We start from the raw sequence: 19,440 nt of genomic DNA on the forward strand, positions 1-19,440 counted from the left end.
TTTTCTGCATTGTACATAAATAAGGAATAAGAACAGTTCATTTAGTCTTAAAATATTTTGAATATGGCTGACAAAATTATTACTAAGTATATTAGATTTGCTTACAATTTTGATTCCAATCTTGTGTCCAATAGATAATGATCATTTATCATTAGGTATCAAAAATATGCCTATCCCTCAAAAGTTTTAATGGAATTGCCCAAAGCAATCTAACTAGTATTATCGTAAAAATTATGACTATGAGTTTTCAGGTTACAAGTTACTTACATTATAGCTAAACTGCTGTTTTATTTCTTTATCGTGTAACCTAGGGATTGGTAGAGTTTATAATTATAGAATAGAATCTTTGCCCAGATATTTATGTTTGTAAGGCAAAATGCTTGAATACTGGATGACAGTACCTTACATGTAGGTAGCAATTTTGCAGAGCTGTCGTTCTGTGAGTGTTCTGTAGTTGCAGCATTGTCAGCATGTTTGTTGTGAAAACATGGTATAGCCCTGACACAGGTGGACATGGATCACTTCTGACATACAGTATCACCTGTAGTCACACCTGTAGTCACGGAAGTGTCAGAGACAGTCAACACAATTTGTCATCTACATGTGTGTGCTATGGGTGGACAAGAAAAACAGTCATCTAACTTGGCATAGAAGTCATGACATTACAGCAGTTATAATTTTGTTAGTGCAGAATCTCTTAGTCTATACATTTAAAGTACAGGTACATGTATTAGTAAAGAACCTTCCTATATCATTCAGTATACATGTATATAGAGCATTGTCCGTTTTTTTAGGCTAACTCTTGGGACACACAGTTGTGCAAGTAAGTACTACAGCAGGGGCTAGTCCACTGGTAGTGTTGTGTGTTCAACTCCCATTCTCTTTTTCCTAAGTGCTGGGTGTTACATGTACATGTAAGCAGAGAAAGCCATCTACATGTATATACCATTTTTAAAGTCATGGCCTCACAAATACAAAATGTATCATTTATAATGTATCAATATTTTCCTGTTGTGGTGTATGATGATATGTCATCCTGATAAGTAACATACTCTTATTAAGGTCACTCTTACTAAGTCTTAGCACTTTTAGGTTTAATTACCTTTTATAATTACATAGTACTCCCCCCTTCTTGCACTGTTTTGTTTTAATTCTGCTGCATGCTCCCTTTGTTTACTCTTGGATGATTTTTACCAGACTGTAGTCCTAGTTGCTACATTTTGATTGAACAGTAGTTTTTCTGCCAGCCCTCCAGAGACCCACAGCCCATTTCCAGTACTGCAAAATTTATGAGCTGGATTAAGTTTGTAACTGATCCAACTCTCATGTTGTAGACAGTTGGTCCTGTATGTACTGTATGTTTGCCAAACCTTAGTCTATACTATTAGTGGGATGTATAATCTGGGGTCTGTTGGGGGGTTTGATCACATTTTGTTTCCCCTGTTAAATAATTAATGATCTGTCACTCTTTTGATTGAAAATAGTTTTATCCGTCAAAAGTTTTTGATGGAATTGTTTGAATCAGTCTTATAGTTGTAATAATGATTAGGAGTATTCGTCTCAAAATATGGTTTACGTATTAGGCAAAACTCTTTCAGGCCCTGGTAGCATATAAGTTCAGAAATGTTTGTAACATAATGTTTGTTACCTCAACACATTTTGTAGAAACAAGGATGTTATATTTCTCTCTTTATAATTATAAGTAATATATGATACAAAAAGGCATGCAGACCCCCTCTACTGTAGATCATAAAATAGTAGTGGTAATTTTATGTTCCTTTTTTTTCATGATACTGCAAATGTGCACTCTGTCTTGCATTGCATTACTACATAATTGTTTTAACAGCAAATCTGAGGACTCAGCGAACTATGAGTTTTCACCTTTTGCGGAATTTAAATGCTGCAAACTTTGAATGAATTTACCGTATATAGTGTGTATACGTGCTGTGGTGATGTCATGTACATTCTGGCCCCCAGCCCAGAGGCCCTGCACAGTGTTTACATATAAGGTGCCGAGTGGATGAGGTAATGCCAGCTGGTAGAAACACCTCAACACACCAGCAAAAAAAAGCACAATACTATCACGTGAAATTTGCCAAAAAGTTTGAAAGAAAATCATTGTACTTGACCCTAATAATGATATGCTAAATGTGTTCCCAGAGGAATACATTATACAGCAAACCTCATTATCAAGGTTATTATGTGTCTGTAGGCAGTCACCCATGACAGAACAAATGGTAAGGTCACTCAAGGTCAAGTAGAAATGATGACAGTGTCAGCACCATGGGGGCTCAAATTCTGACATAATGAAGTTTGTTCCAGTTAAAGTGACTGTTGCTTTGTGCAGGGTTGTCATCATAAATTATGGAAATTATTGGAGAATAAAAAAATGTTCTAGTCCACTTGTTTTTAACAAAACTATAATGATGATAAAGTTAAAAGTTTGGTAGAGCACACTATAGCTTTAAACTTATATTTACAATTGCTTGCCATTGAAAATGTTTTGCAATTGTACTGTCTGTGGCTTCCATAATTTATTTTAGTTTACATACATACTGTATTACAAATAGGGGTGGGTACCGGTCCAGGTGGACCGGTTCGGACCGCAAAAATTTTATCGGTCCGGTCCGAAAAACCGAAACGTCAGTGGACCGGTTTTTTGGACCGGAACAAAAATTTAAACTTGTAGTTACTGATGATCACTAGATACAAGAATCCTGCCAGGAAAACGAACATCCAGCCTCAAAATAAAAGAAATTTACCTTAGTTTCCGTATCTCTCATTCTGCAACAATATTCTCCATATTTTCATTACCAATAGTCATCTAGAAATCATAAAAGAGAACTTTACAGGTTGCGTTTGCTTCGGATCGATCAAGCCGAAAATCACTGGCACATGGTCACACTGTGCCGCACATTTTTCACTCGAAATGAGAAATTAGTACCCAACAAAACGGACCATTTGGTTCCCAAGGCTGTATTACTCTTTTGTTCTTGTGGTCAACTTGTTTTCTTTGCTTGAATCGCGTAAAATACCAAGGAAAATACAAGGAAAGTTCGGGAATCGGCTCTGAACTGTGCCGAGCGGCGGCCATCTTGGATTCCCAAATTTGGACCTGCAATTTGGCCCAAACCGCTAGAGGGGGCGAGTGCACAAAATCCTGCGATGTGATTGGTTGGGAAGTTTAATGTATTAATATATTCGGTTCTGGTAGCCATAGGACAAGAGGAGAAGCTTGATAATGTATAGAACGGATAAAATAGGATAGAATAAAATTAAAATAGGATAAAATAAAATAAAAAATAAATTAAAAAAAGATAAATTTAAAAAATAAAAAATAAAAATAAAAAAAAATTGTAATGGTTACTTATACATTAAGCATTTAGCAATGATCATTTAGCAAAAATTATTTGGTACTGATACTCCGGTGTCCAGAATCAGGTACAGGTACAGGTCCGGACCTGGACCTGATCCTCTGGACCTGGACCTGGACCTGGACCTGAAAGAGCCGAACAGGTACCCACCCCTAATTACAAAATAAGAAACTATTACATATCAAATTTTTTATGTTTTAGCCTCACTAAATTGTCTTCATGCTCAGAAATAATTACACATGTGTAGGTATGTGGATTCCTGGGCTCTGATGTCATATTCCGTGACTGAACCCGGCCCCACGTTCCGTACTAATTGACAAACCTGTACCAGCATTCCTTACTGGGTAAATATTTGGCTTGTATGTAGGATTTTCCACCAGCTTAACTGTGAAACTTAGAAAGTTGCACGACTTCGGTTTTGTGTGTTCAAACTAGCAAAATTCCTATAACCAATGAGGTGAAAAATCAACCTCCTTGCTATATTATATAATATATTTGTAAATAACATATAAAGTAACATATATTTTTCTTTGTTGGTAGTAGTAGACGTTTAAATGATATATTAACTGTATATCCAAAGCCTAGAGTTATAAAATATAATATTTGACATTGCCTTCACACAGCAAAAATGCAATGTTATCTCCAGAACTATAATTATTGAAAGACTGGAAAACCGGCAAAATATGTGTGAACATATATGGACAACACATTTTCACCTGCTATGAAAACAATCATATCTAACCATTGATTGTCTGACAACTGTTACTAAATATAGAACATGACTTCACCATGCATATGTATTTAGGTGTACCTATTCTTGGAGGAAAACAAACAAATTGTCAGTAGGTGTTATAGAGCACAGATATGTAAACAACACGGGTGAGAAAATTCCCTCCTGTGTTGGGGGGGGGGCATGCTTTTTCTCCACCTTTTACCAGCTAATTTTCAGATTGCTTGGTTGGAATTTTGACAGTCATTTCCTATGTTGTAAAATTGTGATTTTTTTAGTTTTTACTAGTATTGTATAATATCATGGGACACAGAAAAGAAAGATGTATGATATTATATGATGAAATAGGGGGAAAAGTGGAGGGGTGAGTATGAATTATTTTAAATTTAAGTGGGATTGTGAATTTGTCTATTTGTTTGTCCAGACAGAGTAGGTTGACATTGCGTGGGTGGAAGATTGACAGGCAAAAAACAACAGGAGGTCAAAAGGTCAGACAATGATCTGTTTGGGCCCTAAGCATATGAGTATAGATTTTATCAACTCTTCCACATTCTTCTTCATAATGTACTTTACGTTCTTCAGAAATCTGGATACCAAGCAATTTAAAGTGGAAATCAATTTTCATGCCTACTTTGCTAGACTACATTGAGTTGATAGAAGTAATTTTGAATATTCCAAATATTGAATTTACAAATTATTGACTCAATATGAAAGCTATGATAGAAAGTGTACACTGAAAACATGAAGGTAAAAAAGTGATAAAATGCATGAATTGTCAATGTTTGCTGATTGTCATCAAATTAATTTTGCGATGATTTTTTTCTCCAAGACCGTCATAAATGTACATGAACATCAAGGATAGCTAACAATGTACTAATTGTTTCTATTGTTATATTTTTTTCTTGTACATGTACCTCTATTTTGTCAGTCACGACATGGAACAAGAAAACAAAGTGTTAAACATCTGTTTTGATGTCTTTTTAATGCCTTCTTATCCAGTTCCCAATCTTTAAATCTTCTTGGCTACCAGTGCCATGTCTGGTTCTATCTGGTCCTCAACTCGACCTTGAGAAAGGTACAAGGTCGCAAGTCACAGCCTGATCCAATATGGCCGTTACGTAATCAAATTATCTGCTACGTTCGGCCTTGATGGAGCCCTTATTTTCCACTGTCAGTTAATGTATTGATTCTGCACTCAGGATGCAAACTTGTAGCAAAAAATTAAAGTAAACATTGCCACCTGGACGCTTTCAGTTGTATTCTAGCCTTTGTTTTCTCCAAAGTTTGCTGGAAGTGGTCAGGACAGTTACTCCTGGCAGCTGAACAAAGTAAACAGACTTTGGAAACAAATAATAAATCAACTCAGTAACATTGTTGACAAAGTTGTAGATGCTGGACCATGTAACAACATTGGGATCATGATAATATATAACTGTTACACTGATGTTCAGTTTAGAAGTGTTGCGATAAGGAATACTAGAAGTTTTTTTAACAAGAAAATATTATTTTTCAAAGAACATCAAGGATCCACTGTTATGGTGTCATGATAAATAAACAGACTTAGAATAGAAATCTTTTTGGAAAATGAGAATTAAAGCATCAGTTGTTATACTTGATCCTACATTTAGGTAGCCATTTTTGTTTTGGCCAGCATAGTTCAAAATTAAACCCCACTTTTTAACAAGGGATTTCTTCATAAGCCCATTTCTTGACCTTCAAAATTTCTAGTTCTGGTAAATTGTGATTTGAACACAAATAGATGTATAAAATCTGTCTGGCTCCCCAAGGCCAGTTGGTGTATGTTGACTCCCCAACAGTTTGAACATGTCTGAAGTCAATTGTTCTTAGTATGGAGTAAACACCACCTTCAGCCCCCATTAGGGTAATGTTACTGGCTAAGGTTACATGTGGAGGGGGACGGCTTTTGTTCCTACAGAAAAGTTTGAGCCACTTCAATGGAGACTTCCGCAATGGGTTCCTTCTCTTACAAACTCACAGTTATATATACCTGTAGTAGTAGCTGTACTACTCAAGGAGTGAGTCATTCTTGTGATTGTGTAAGTCATGTTTGTGAGTCATGAAGAAGTAGACAAGGAAAAACACTAGACATCTCCTTGATACCTTGATACCTTTTCAACATAAGTCTTAACCTTCCAAGACAAGAAGACTTCATTTCTGTGAATGTGATAAAGAAAAAAAAATTTAAGTTTTCAATTCTTATTGTTTTGAAGAAAAGGTGACATTGGTAGATAATTGTAACATACACGTATTATGTTGTTTCACCTTTTAAAAATTCAGAAAGAAAAGACATCCACCCCCCTCCCACATTGAGTGTAAGTCTCTTTTTTTCAACTTCCTATTAGATGAGAACTTCCATGTGAGACCTGTCCTTCAGCACAGAGACAGCTTACAGGTGGATTATAAGTACTCTGTGCACAAGCCTTCTCAAACTCTGTGGATTCAGATATCAACTTCCTGCCTTTTTCTGAGGAACAAAGTCTAAGAAAAAGTGCTCTGTGAGGAAGTTTTTTTCTTTTTTTGTTCTTTCAAAAATGTTTGATGCTTGATCTCAAGTAGTCTTCATAGTAAGATAATACCTAGGTTTGACTTTTGTTTGACTTTTGACTTTATTGTTATTCTCATATTTACATTGTAGTATCATCTCTTAACCTCTTCTCTATCTCTTCTTCCTGCACATTTGTTTGGCTTATCATGCCAGACAGCAGAAAGAAGGTTAAATATTCTGAGTTTCTTGTTTTTCCACTGTGAACTTGAATCTTAAGATTATATATTCCTTTTGACACAAAACTAGATTCTGAAGATACTACGAATCAAATGGTTCTAATTCTTATTTTTGTACTATCTTCTAAAATTTTGTGAGAATTGTTGGTAAGTCAAATGTACATCATTCTGTATTAGCAAATCAGTTAAATTGAATCTGACAGGTAATAATATGACATCAACTCTGATCACTGTTATCCAAACATGGCCACATTTTATGACCCATCTCTAAGTTGACTCTAACACAAATGGGAAACAGATGGCACCATGGCCAGAGGGAGTTTTCAGTCCTGGAAAGCTTTTAGAAGGTTTTATAGAGTGTTGATTGGTCGCAGAGTTGGGCAGGGTTTTTTTATGTTCCTAACAGATTAGATGTGACCTTATGAGGGTGTCTGTTTTGTGTGCGTAGGCTTGGAAGTGAGTAGGCTAAGGACTATTTCCGAAGTCCTTCTGACATTTGGAACTCCCACATTCAGTTTCCTTTCCCAAGTAAATGTATATGTGCCATTATAGACTATGTCTACTGTATATTAGGAAACTTGCTTTCATTCATTTTTGTAGGTATACTTAGAACATGTCAGTTTGTACAAGAAAACAATTCCCCCTTTACTCTTAATACGAAACATGTTGATTCAAAACAAGTTGGTCTTTACAGTAGTTGATATTATGTAAACACAGTAAACTACTAGTAGTTTATAGAAAGTTATCTGTAATCAATGAGGTAATAATTAAGATTTATGCAAAAATTTGGTTCAAGGTAGAATTCATAATCTAAGTCTTTTTTATGTTTGATAAATATTAAGATATTTAAAAAAAAACTAAAACATCAATTTTTTGTGCCCTCTCAGAAATCGAAGTAAAGCTACAAGCGGCGTGAGATGGACGTTCCTATAGCAACGACAAGGTGAGAAGACCGTGACCGCGATGAACGGGAACGGGGAGAAGGCGGAGAACGACCCGGTCGCGGACGGGCTGTACGACCAGTTCGTCCAGGCATCGACCTTCCAGCAGATCTTGAGAACTTTCCGAGAGCTGTGCGACCATCTGGGCCTGAAGAACTCCGACTACCGCAACTTTTACAACAGACTGAAGGCCAAACTCCAGTCATGGAAGGCACAGGCACTGTGGTCCAAAATAGACAAGAGGGCAGCTCACAAGGACTATCAACGAGGGAACGCCTGTCCCAATACAAGGGTGAGTATTCGTGAATAGGGCTGTACTACATCAATGTATATAATTACATGTTTTGTCTTGCTGGGTTCTGAGTTTCCAACCTAGAACCCTGGACATCGTGTGATGTACCAATAGTGGAAGGTTTTCTGTGATGAATGTGCCATAGATTCAAGAAGAAATGGGACAAATAGTTTGATAATGAAACTATTCTCAGACCTTGCAGAAAACTTGTGAAAAAAAAAACATAGGTGTATTGCGAAGTATAGGACCAGGGTTTGAGAAAACAAAGAAGAGAATCAAGAGGTTACAAAACCAACAGCCAAAGTTTCGAATTCTGACAGGTTCACATTGTACAGCACAGTTGTTGCTGCAATAGATGTGTTCCCTAATGCAAACATATTTTACATTTTTATCATTAAAGAAAATGCATAGATTGCTGAAGTTTTTAATGTTTTCTTGTTTTCTTGTTTGTCCTGTTCAGGTGTTGATTATAGGAGCAGGTCCATGTGGTCTCAGGTCGGCTATCGAGGTAGCCCTGCTGGGCTGTAAGGTGGTGGTGGTAGAGAAGAGAGACCGGTTCTCTCGTAACAATGTTCTGCATCTCTGGCCCTTCACTATCCACGACCTCAAACAACTAGGAGCCAAGAAGTTCTACGGAAAATTCTGTGCTGGCCAACTCGACCACATAAGTAAGTCATAATGTTGCGTCTTTTCCTTTATGTTGAAAGTAAAGAAAGTCTTGAAAACCAGCAAAGGCCAAAGAGTGTACTTTGCAGCACATTTTCAAGGTTAAATGAAGGTTGGAAAAAAAAGCCATGTGATCCCTCAAAATATTTCCCTCTATGTTTTAAGAAAAACAACTATTGGAAAGCGGGTAAGGCCAAAGAGTATACTTTGTATGTTTTCAAAAAGCCACGTGATTGGTCTACAGTTGTAACTGCCTGCTTTTCAAAATAAGAAATCAAAAATTTCAAACCTCTGTGAAGTATGAAAGGATGAATTTCTGCTGGCTTCCGACCAGAGCCATTTCCAGTGTCTGACCTTTTGACCTTTCATTCTGCCTGTCAATCTTTCTCCTACCCATGTGCTATCAACCTACATGACTTTTGTACTCTGTTTGGACAAGCAGCCACGCAAAACAGAACTTCTGTACCAGGAAGTAATCAAACAATGTTATATTTATATACAGGATTTTCAAAAATGTTTTGAGTATCAATAAAATTTTTACTAAACAATTTTTTTTCTGCACAGGTATAAGACAGCTGCAGTGTATCCTGCTGAAGGTAGCCTTGCTGTTAGGAGTGGAACTGCACGAGAATGTCGGCTTTGAGAGTATCATCCCCCCTCCCGCTGAACAGGAGCCTGAGGGTAAGATAATGGCCCAGTTTACAGAATCTCTCTCATTCATACAATGTAGATGTTCTGTATCTTTGTCTCGTAGCCAGTTTGAATTCCCTCCATGCAATAAATAGTGGTACCTGTTAATATCCAAATAAGTTATATACATGTATACTCTAATGATAATGCACTGTCAAACTCAAAGTCAGTTATTTTGGCAGAAAACAAAGCAATTCACAAGCCATTGACCAGAAGCATAGGTTGTGTTCCACCCCAAATACCATGCAAACAATTCTACTTGTAGAACTCCTGTTTTAAACTATGCAACAAATCTATTAGGTCTTTTGAGTATCTTCAATATTACCTGTAACACAAATATTATCTATGTCGTACATAGTCTAATCTTTATTTGACAAATTTTGCAATCTCTTATTCTTTGATTCTTGCTTTGTCTTTTAAAACTTCACTATCAAATAGATTTTGAATAATTTTGCTTTAGATGTCCTTTCTTTTAATGGTATTGACCCTTTTCTCTTTTGCTTTCTGTGTGTTTTCTGTCCCTTTTTTCTTTGTTCTGGGAGAAGAAACAGGCTGTACTGTACAAGTGCCTGCCAGGTACTTACCTGTGTGCTAGGTGTGAGCACCTGAAACCTGCACCTCCTGACATAACTGTTACAGCATAGACTTCATCTACTACTAATTACAGGGCTCATGCTGCTTCTGAACTGCATTAGGTCAAATTATCTATAACTGAAATGACGTTGAATTTTGCATTTTGTACGTTTTATTTTCCTTATAAAGACATGTACATGTTACTTGGAGCTTTTTGAAAGATCTCCTGTTTTTTTTGGCAATGTTGGAAAAGGGAAATAGAAGTCATAAAACTGTTTTGATAAATAATTAGAAAATATGCAGTGTAGGGAGCCCTGTGTATGCTTTTTTATTCACACTAACCATTACAAGTTCCTAACCTTCACTTGTGTAATAATGATAAGAATTGGTAGTTTGGTACAAAAGTACTGTCCAAACCAGACTTATATATACTAACATTTTGATGTTCAATACTTTTGCTGACTTGTGGATTTGAAGCAGGACACACACAATATACAGTACATGTATGTCTTGCAAGAATTGCAAGTTTAAAACAAAATATCATAACAGTCTGTTAACGGTATAGTGAAATAACTTCAAACTTTGTTGATCTACTTGTGTTCTTCCTTTTCTAGCGATCGGCTGGACGGCAAAGTTCACTCCCAAGGCCCATCCTGTGTCTGAGTATGAGTTTGATGTGCTGTTTGCAGCAGATGGGAAAAGGAACACACTTGAAGGTCAGTACTTTCCTTTCTATTCAGCTGTAGCAACCAGTGTTCTAGCCAGTGTCCATCTTTCTGTTATTGGACAGAGTTTTACTGCTCATGACGGACAAAAATTTCCCTAATCTTTGATAGACAAAAATGAGTGTGTAAAGATGTCATTAACTAAGGCCTAGGAGAAAAATTGTTGTTTTTCCTGTTTCAGTCCTGAAAAAATTAGGGTCAGTATCATTTTTTTTTCTTTTTTTTTTAGACTTCAGTGATATCTATATAGGGGTCCAACGTATACAATACAGTTTAACAAAGTAAAACTTGCATGACGACACTTTTATTTTCAATGTTAATGTTGGAAAACCAACATCGTACATCGTTTTATCACTCGGGTGTCAGATCATGGAGCTAGAAAAGGTTAATCAGTTATTTATGTCTCTTGCAGGGGTCCATCCCAGAAAAAAAAGTCTAGGGTCGGTTGGAAAACAGGGAAACACAACATTTTTTTTGTCCTAGGCCTAAGCTTAGTCTACCAGCAAAATTTGCCCCTAAAAATGCAGGAAATGGTATTTCAGAAGGTCAAGATTTCAACATTTTCCTAGGGAAGCATGTGCCTTTGGCACTCAAAATAATACAGTTACCGGTACATTAAACAAAATTGAGCATCAAGGGACGCTGCTAGAGTATTGATTAACAGTTCTAAAAAGCATAAACTTGCCACAGATTAAATATTCTGTCACCTTCCTCGCAGGATTTCCGAGGAAAGAGTTTCGCGGGAAACTTGCCATCGCCATCACCGCAAACTTCATCAACCGCCACACGCGGCAGGAGGCACGAGTGGAGGAGATCAGCGGAGTAGCCTTCATCTTCAACCAGAAGTTCTTCCAAGATCTGAAAGAAAGTACAGGTATGTAGTCAGTGAACTTTGAGTCAAACAGTGTAGCATTCAATGTTTTCATTATAGTTTAACAGTTACAAGATAGATACGTTAAGGGACACAAAGAATTTTGTTGTGTAAGGGCCACAGAAAAGAGGTAATTTTCAAGTATGATCAAGGCAAGCATCAAGAATGTTTGAAACTATCTACCAATGAATGAGTGATGGTTTAGATGTAAGAATCAGTAATAGTAACAAGTGCTTAATGCAAGTTGGACTGTAAATTCATTACCTGCCTACCTTTTTGTTTAAAGTTTAAGGAAATTAATATGTAACTGCAAAAGGATGAATTGTATGGGCTAACATTAATGTAGTAGTACTTTGTGCTAACTGCTCACTTGTAATATGTTACAGGAATTGACCTGGAGAACATTGTGTACTACAAGGACGACACCCACTACTTTGTCATGACAGCAAAGAAACAAAGTCTTCTGAAGAAGGGCGTCATCTTATGTGTAAGAAACAATACTTGACTACAAGAACCCATGTATTTTAAACTAAAGCCATTAAAATTATTCCAGCTAGATGAATGAAGGCATCGAATATTCTGTTTGCATACTAAAGGAAAAAAAATTCTGATTTGTGCCAAGATCTAGTAGACTAAGTAGTTACTTCAGAATCTGTGTATGGAAGTATTGTTTTGGGTGGCTGAACTGTAGGTTTGTGTGTCTGTCCAGACAGAGTAGGTTGACAGTACAGAGGCCAAGAGGGAGGATTGACACGCAGAATGACAGGAGGACAAAAAGTCAGGCACAGGAAATAGGGCTGTCTTGGGAGCAGCTTGACAGCACTTGGGTGGGGGGAGGCTGGCAGCCAGAATAGCAGGAGGTCAAAAGGTCAGACACAGGAAATGGGGTGAACTCGAAGGTCACAAAAACCCAATATATTCCCCAGAAGTCTGACATCATTTTGTTGACCAAAACCAGATAAATCTTACAAAGTGGTTCTCGCCTTCCAGGACTATGATGAAACGGAAATGCTTCTGTCCCGTGAGAACGTGAACCAGGAAGCCCTGATGGCGTACGCTCGAGAAGCCGCCGACTTTTCCACCAATCAGCAGCTCCCACGGCTGGACTACGCGTTCAACCACTACGGGCAGCCCGACGTGGCCATGTTTGATTTCACGTCTATGTACGCAGCAGAAAATGCCAGCAGGATAGTGGAGAAGAATGGACACAGACTCTTACAGTGTTTGGTGGGAGACAGTCTGCTGGAGGTAAGTGTCTGAACTCTAAGCATTAAGATACAGTACAAAGATTCTTAAATGTTATTATTAGTGTTGCATTTGATGACAGTGTATGTCAAATATGTAATTTACATGTATGATGTACATTGTCTGCATGTGAAATTTATAGTTTTTTAATACTAATAAAAATCTTGTGAAATGTCATTGAATGTCTATGTAAAATATGCCCTAAAACATGAATTGAAAGCTCTATGTTGAGTTACAAATTAACCTTCTCTCTGTCAAATCTGATGTCAAAAAGACAGCATCAGCAGAGTGACAGTTAAAACCTGATACACTTCTCAGTATTTCAAACATAGACAATCCCCAATTTTTCAACCAAGACATATAATATGATATAGGTGTACTGTTGTTTGCTTGAAGCATATGTTGTATGTTTCCTGTTTGCCCTTCCATGTACTCAGGCCAAGTGCTAGCCTTTTTCTTTTTTTCCTCCCCAAAACTAGAGCTTTCCAGGCAGCCAGATCCTTAATATTTCAAATTATGGTAACATGAAAGCTCTATATAACCCCTGTCCTGTGTTCCAGCCTTTCTGGCCCATGGGTACGGGCTGTGCCCGCGGGTTCCTGGGTGCATTTGACTCGGCGTGGATGACGAAACAGCTCGCCTCGGGCCAGCTGTCTCCGCTGGAGGTCCTGGCTGAGAGGGAGAGCATCTACAAACTCCTGGCACAGACCACACCTGCAAACCTGCACAAGAACGTCACTCTGTACAGGTGAGATACAGAAGGATTGTTTGTTTGAAGTTAAAACTTTAGATCCAAAACAAAGAAGTTCAATCTCTCACCTAGAGCTTTCGACCAGTCACTCTGGTCTTCCTCAGTAGACTGACCCAGTGAAGCTTGTCACGTGGCTTCTTTGAAGTGTGACATCAACACTGGGTCAAAGGTATCTGTCGATGTCGGTTGAGTGAAAGGTGATGGGCCCTGATGTAAATAGCCTCTTTCACCCCTCTCAGGAAATAGTCTTGTTCGGTGTCCAATATTCTTACAGTGTCCAGTGAAACATAATGCCCAGGTGACACTGATGTAGATGTGTTGGAAATCTGTAACTACCAACACAGATGAACTTTCATGATAGAAATATTGTTTGTTTGTTTGCTTAAGATCTCTATTTAGTATAAATTCCACACTATTCTTCCTGGAGTCTGTAGTGAATCACAAACTTTCAAATAGTATTTTTTGGACCATCATGTTTTATTCAGCCAATGTTTGGAAGTTTTGGGAATGCATCTGTAAGTAGCAACATGTGTGCTATGCAATAGCATCGACACCTGTGCTACTGTGCAATGTGAACCAGTCAAAATTGCCCTGAGGAAGGTGACCAAAATGTCGGCTGAATAAAACACTTGGTTGTGTAAAAAGTGTCTCTTTATTCAAGAGCACACAATTACTAAGTTTTGTTTGTATTCCTACAGTATTGACCCCAACACCAGGTACCCTAACCTGAACTTCACCTGGCTGCCGAAGCACATTATACGCCACCTGTACACGACAGACAAACCCGTCAAGGACGAGCCTTACATCATCGACAAGCCCAGGATTGCTGCACCAAGTCTGCAGAGAAGTGGTCAGTCAGCAACTTGAATATCATTGACAAGATACACCAGTGTTCTAGCCAGCATCCGTCATTCTGTCCTTTGAAGGAATTTTGCTGCTCATGATGTACAAAAATTTTTCCCATTCCATCATTTTTGACAGACAAAAACCGGAATGTAAAGAGATGTAATGCAACTAAGCTTAGTCTACCAGCAAAATTTGCCCCTCCAAATACAGAAATATTTTTCAGATGGTTACGATTTCACAATTTCCTGGGGAGTTTGCCCCTCCAAACAGCCATGTAGGATTGTTGCATTTGGCACTCAACGTGATATTTCCTTTTTTGTCCCACTATGAGACAAAATCACTACAATATTTTTGTATTGTGTTGAATGAGAATGAACATCTTCTAATTGATCAAGTAAAATGTATTTTATTGTTTTCAGTTTCCTGCGTCAAGTCCGACTCTGATACCTTCATTAAAGAATTCATGAAAATTCATGATTTGCCTCTAAATTGTCAATGATATTCTTTTAGATAAATGAAAAATATTGAAAATGTTGCATATCAAGAAGGTTACAAATGTTCTTGTTTTTTCAGCATCTGTGGTGAGACCCAACAAGCTGTTGGACTGGTCCAAACGGCAGACGGAGGGGTACAAGCATGTCAGGGTAGAAAATCTCACCACCTCCTGGAGAAGTGGTATGGCCCTGTGTGCCATCATCCACAGATACAAACCTGAGCTTATGTGAGTCTCAATTTTTCACAATTTTAGTTAAAATATGTTTGCTTCTTTTCTTGTTTTTTTGTAGATATGTCCATAGTTTTACCCAGATTTGCTATGCAAACGACATAATCTTGCTTCGAAACCCAGATAGCGCAGTTTCTTTGGGTGAAATTAACTGCTTCTTTGCTGTGTATTTGCAGAAAGTATGTACGAATTGCACAACAAAATATTTACATTCTGCAATATTGCAGAACACTGAAAAAAGTATTTCTACCACTGTAAAGAGTCATCTTGTTCGATGATTATAATCTATTTCGATTTCCAGTTACAACTTAGTTAGTGCAACTGCCCATACTAGTATATGACCCATATATTAAGCAAGATGCCCTAGATTCTCCAGAATGGCATAACGATTATGATCTTGTTTCCTAAATGTATAGCATCAGCATGATACAATCATCTCAATAATCGTACACAACTGAATTATATGGTTTATTTTGCTTTTTCCAGTGACTACGACTCACTCAATCCAGAAGACGTTGCCAAAAACAACCAGCTTGCCTTTGACCTAGCGGAGAAGGAGCTGGGTATCCCACCGGAGTTGACTGGAGTGGAGATGGCCATCAAGGAGGTGCCAGACAAACTCCGCATGGTCTCCTACCTGTCTCAGTTTTATGAGATGTTTAAGGACACCATTCCCCCAGATTGTAAGTTGTTGTTTTTTTACTCAATGGTCCTCAAATAAAATTTTGTTAATGTTGATTGATCAAAGTCAAAAGGGCACTGTTAGTATTAGTTTTAATGTCAGCAATGCTAGCAATTTGACTTTTAGTACTTAGTCTAAAATTTAATGTTGATATGTTATTTAGCTTAATTGTATCCAGACTTTTCTTCATTGTTCCAAGAAATCATGAGAAAAAAGGTGGATTTTTCTTGGGGTTATTTTAGAATATGCCAATCAGTGCGAGACTGTAAGTTACTGGCATTCCACACTATCTACATCTGTCAGAATTTTATAAAAAGCAGCTTGTAGTTTAACAAAGAGAAATTGTCAATCTTGGAACCCTTTTTCAAAATGATTAACTAAAGAAATGATGTCAAGAACATATTCTATGTAAAAACTGATTGACTCAATGAAATTACTATCCATCCACCAATCCATCCATCCATCCATTTCCTACTCTGATAAGTTCACGCTAATACAAAGAAATTACTATTTACTATAGGTAAAAACTATCTTTAATTTTTGTCTTATTTTTCCTTGTGTGATGTAGTGGCGACCAAGTCTACCAAGCCTGACACCCTGGAGCTGCCTGACACAGAGAATGTCCCCCCTCCCACCGTCCGCTCCCCGGTCCAGAGAATGTCTCTCCTCAGTAAACTGGGACAGAGTCTCAGCAGGAAGAGAACTCCCAAGGTACTTAAAATACAGAAAAACAAGGAAATTGTTACTCAAGCAACTGGATAGATTTAAAAAAAACTCAGATGTTCCAAGTAGCTCAGAAAACTCAGATGTTCCTAATTTTCATCAGTTTCTAGTGGATTTCTAGTGGATGCTACACGTACTTGAAATGTCTACAGTTGCTTCTGTATATAATCAACCATCATCAACGTACATGATATTATACAGAACTTTAGGAAGGTCATGATCATCTATTTCAGATCTTTGCTGAATGTCATGATGAAAAATTTGTTGGGATTGAACACATCCTTACCATATTGCACTTGACATCACTGTCTCTATGCACCCAATTCCAGCTTCCTCACATGTTCTTTTATAGAAAAAGTCTGCATGTTTCTTTATAATATGCATCTTACAGGAGAAAGCAGAAGAGAAGGAAAGCTCTGCCAAGAGAAGAAAAGGTGGTGGTCTGTTTGGACTGTCCAAGAGACATAAGGACAAGGATATGACTGTAAGTATTTATTCACATACCTGACAGACTTGGTTAGACAAAACCACACTTGTATCTAGAAATAATGTCTGAAAACATTATCAAACTACACAAAGTGTTAGGATACAAGCTGAAATTTTGGCCATTGCTTTAGTGAAATCTTGTCAGAGCAATAGTTTTCATTTTAACTACTGTATAATATACATATTTCATACACAAGAAGCATGTCTGAGTCACAAAAACACTGCTGTCTATATAATACTTTTCAACTTACACCAGGATTGGAAACAGCATTTTCTGATCCATGCTGTAAGCAACTGATATAATTGATTACGTTTGCTCCAATTAAAAAAACACCGGGACAAAGTATATGTTTATTCCTTTCTTCAGGACTCCGTCCCACCAATGGAAGAAGAACCGGAGGTCCTGAAGGCTAACGGTGATGTCCCCAGCAGTTATAACATCTCAGCACACGCCACGGACCGCATCAGCTCTATGGCTGAACAACTCATGGCCAAGTTTGAAGGGAAGGACCCGCGACAAGTGCCTAACAGTTCTCCCTTGCTCAGGCCGGTATGTCACTTAGCATGGAAGTTTATCTGTGTTAATAGTTAACATTGTATGGAGTTAATACCTAATGTTCAAACACAAAGTGTTACTGGCAGTGTATCAAGTTTTCAATGGACAAAGTTTATTAATAATAATAAGTAACACTGAATAGAATAAGAGGAATTTGTGAAGCCATCACTTAACAGAGAAGGTGGCTGATATAAACTTCCTAACAAATTACTGACTTCATGTATCCTTGGTCACATTAATTCTGAGGAAAACTAGAGATAGTAGGACAGTTGAAAATTTGATGCGCTAAACTTTTGCTGTCCTTGTTTGTCTTTGAAAGTTCTATTAGGTTGTTTGCATTATGTAGTTTTGTTGAAAAAGATTTCATTTTGTATCAGTGACGTTTTTTTAGGTGGCACATTTTATAAGCATAGCTTAGTTTTTCAAAAGTTTCTAGACAACCTTTCCAATGTTGTCTATTAGTTTATGTTTACATGCTGTTTTTTGTTTAGAGTTGTTTACATGCTCCTTTGTTCTAGGTCACCCCTACATCTCCCATGATTCCTGGGTTGGACTCTCCATTTTTTCCCTTTGACGAGGACAATGTTTGTATTCTGTCTGAAAATCGGGTGTGCTCATGCATGTCATGCTTTTAGATAATGCTTATTGTATTAAACAGAGCACAGAGGGTGCTTGGAAAAGCAACGTCACATTGTTTTAATCGGCAGATGATTAATAAAATGACAAACACTGCACCCCCCTCCCCCATAGCATGTGTTAGTATTATTGAACAATGCTTATAACCCATAATACCCTGCCGCACAGGTGGATTCGTTGCAGGTGAACTAAGGTCACAGGTGTCTTAAAAAATCTTTTCCATTGTGTATGCTTCGTACATGTAGAAGTTTGGAAATGGTTGGTATAATAGTCAAGTCTTGTGGCCAAGATATGAGACTTATGTACATATATCTTGGGAATTTGAAAGGTCCATAGCCTTGATGCTCTGTAGTATCCAGAACCATGCTTTATCCTTGCTCAGGCACGATATGTGTAAACTATCCAGAACCATGCCTGGGGCAAATCTAGTTCTTGGATGTGCAGAGACTATCCAGAACTGTGCCTGATCCAATCTCTGGCCCATTCAGTCATAGAACTAGAAAGGCATGGTTTTGGCTACCCTGGGACTGCTACAAGCTTGCAGAATTTACCCAGAGTTTGATATCTGTGAAACTTAATTTTACGGTTCTGGATACCCTGGCAGTGCAAGCTTAGAGAATTTACCATAAAGTTTGATATAGTATATGTAAACGTCATTCTAGCCCACTTCTAACTCTATAAGGGACTGTATAGAGCTGTGTACCTAAACAAATTTTAGGTACAGGTACAGGTACAGGTACACAGGTTTAGGTACAGGTCCGGACCTGAACCTGTACCTGAACAATTCGACCAATTTATATGCTCTTCTGAACTCCTTCAATAACAAAAAAACATAAATAAACTTGATAGTTAAGGTTTATTCTTTGTTTATGGCGAATGCTCAGATAAAATGTAGGCAAAACTAAGATGTTTTTGTTTTCATGAACACACTGTCCTTACACAGGCACCCATTGTTAACCAGCTATTTAAACATTTGAGGTCACAAATAGGCATAAAATTGGTGTGAAATTGTTTAGGTACAGTACCGGTACTGAGGGATTAGGTATTTTGGACCTGTACCTAATCAATTTTTCCGGTACAGTATCGGTACTGGGTACCGGTACACAGCTCTAGGACTGTACGATATTTACCGGGGGGGGAGGGCTGGTGCAAAATGGTCCGGTTAACGTTACGTACGTACGTACCGT

The 19,440-nt window shown here is 37.7% G+C and overlaps 1 protein-coding gene across 1 annotated transcript in view; it reads left to right on the top strand.

The window, feature by feature from the left end:
• LOC109463367 (protein-methionine sulfoxide oxidase MICAL3-like) overlaps nt 1-19,440 on the top strand; it is a 64,862-nt gene that overhangs the window by 12,288 nt on the left and 33,134 nt on the right. Inside the window, exons 2-15 of the mRNA XM_019760141.1 lie at nt 7,734-8,079; nt 8,540-8,747; nt 9,310-9,426; nt 10,623-10,724; nt 11,452-11,607; nt 11,991-12,091; nt 12,595-12,852; nt 13,410-13,597; nt 14,299-14,450; nt 15,020-15,167; nt 15,657-15,853; nt 16,421-16,563; nt 16,967-17,059; nt 17,429-17,611. Coding sequence (XP_019615700.1) covers nt 7,810-8,079; nt 8,540-8,747; nt 9,310-9,426; nt 10,623-10,724; nt 11,452-11,607; nt 11,991-12,091; nt 12,595-12,852; nt 13,410-13,597; nt 14,299-14,450; nt 15,020-15,167; nt 15,657-15,853; nt 16,421-16,563; nt 16,967-17,059; nt 17,429-17,611 — 2,316 coding nt within the window. The 5' untranslated portion in view covers nt 7,734-7,809. The remainder of the gene's footprint in view (nt 1-7,733; nt 8,080-8,539; nt 8,748-9,309; nt 9,427-10,622; nt 10,725-11,451; nt 11,608-11,990; nt 12,092-12,594; nt 12,853-13,409; nt 13,598-14,298; nt 14,451-15,019; nt 15,168-15,656; nt 15,854-16,420; nt 16,564-16,966; nt 17,060-17,428; nt 17,612-19,440) is intronic.

The sequence above is a fragment of the Branchiostoma belcheri genome, unplaced genomic scaffold (genome assembly GCF_001625305.1).
Source record: "Branchiostoma belcheri isolate BF01 breed outbred unplaced genomic scaffold, Haploidv18h27 scaffold125, whole genome shotgun sequence".
Classification (NCBI taxonomy): domain Eukaryota; kingdom Metazoa; phylum Chordata; class Leptocardii; order Amphioxiformes; family Branchiostomatidae; genus Branchiostoma; species Branchiostoma belcheri.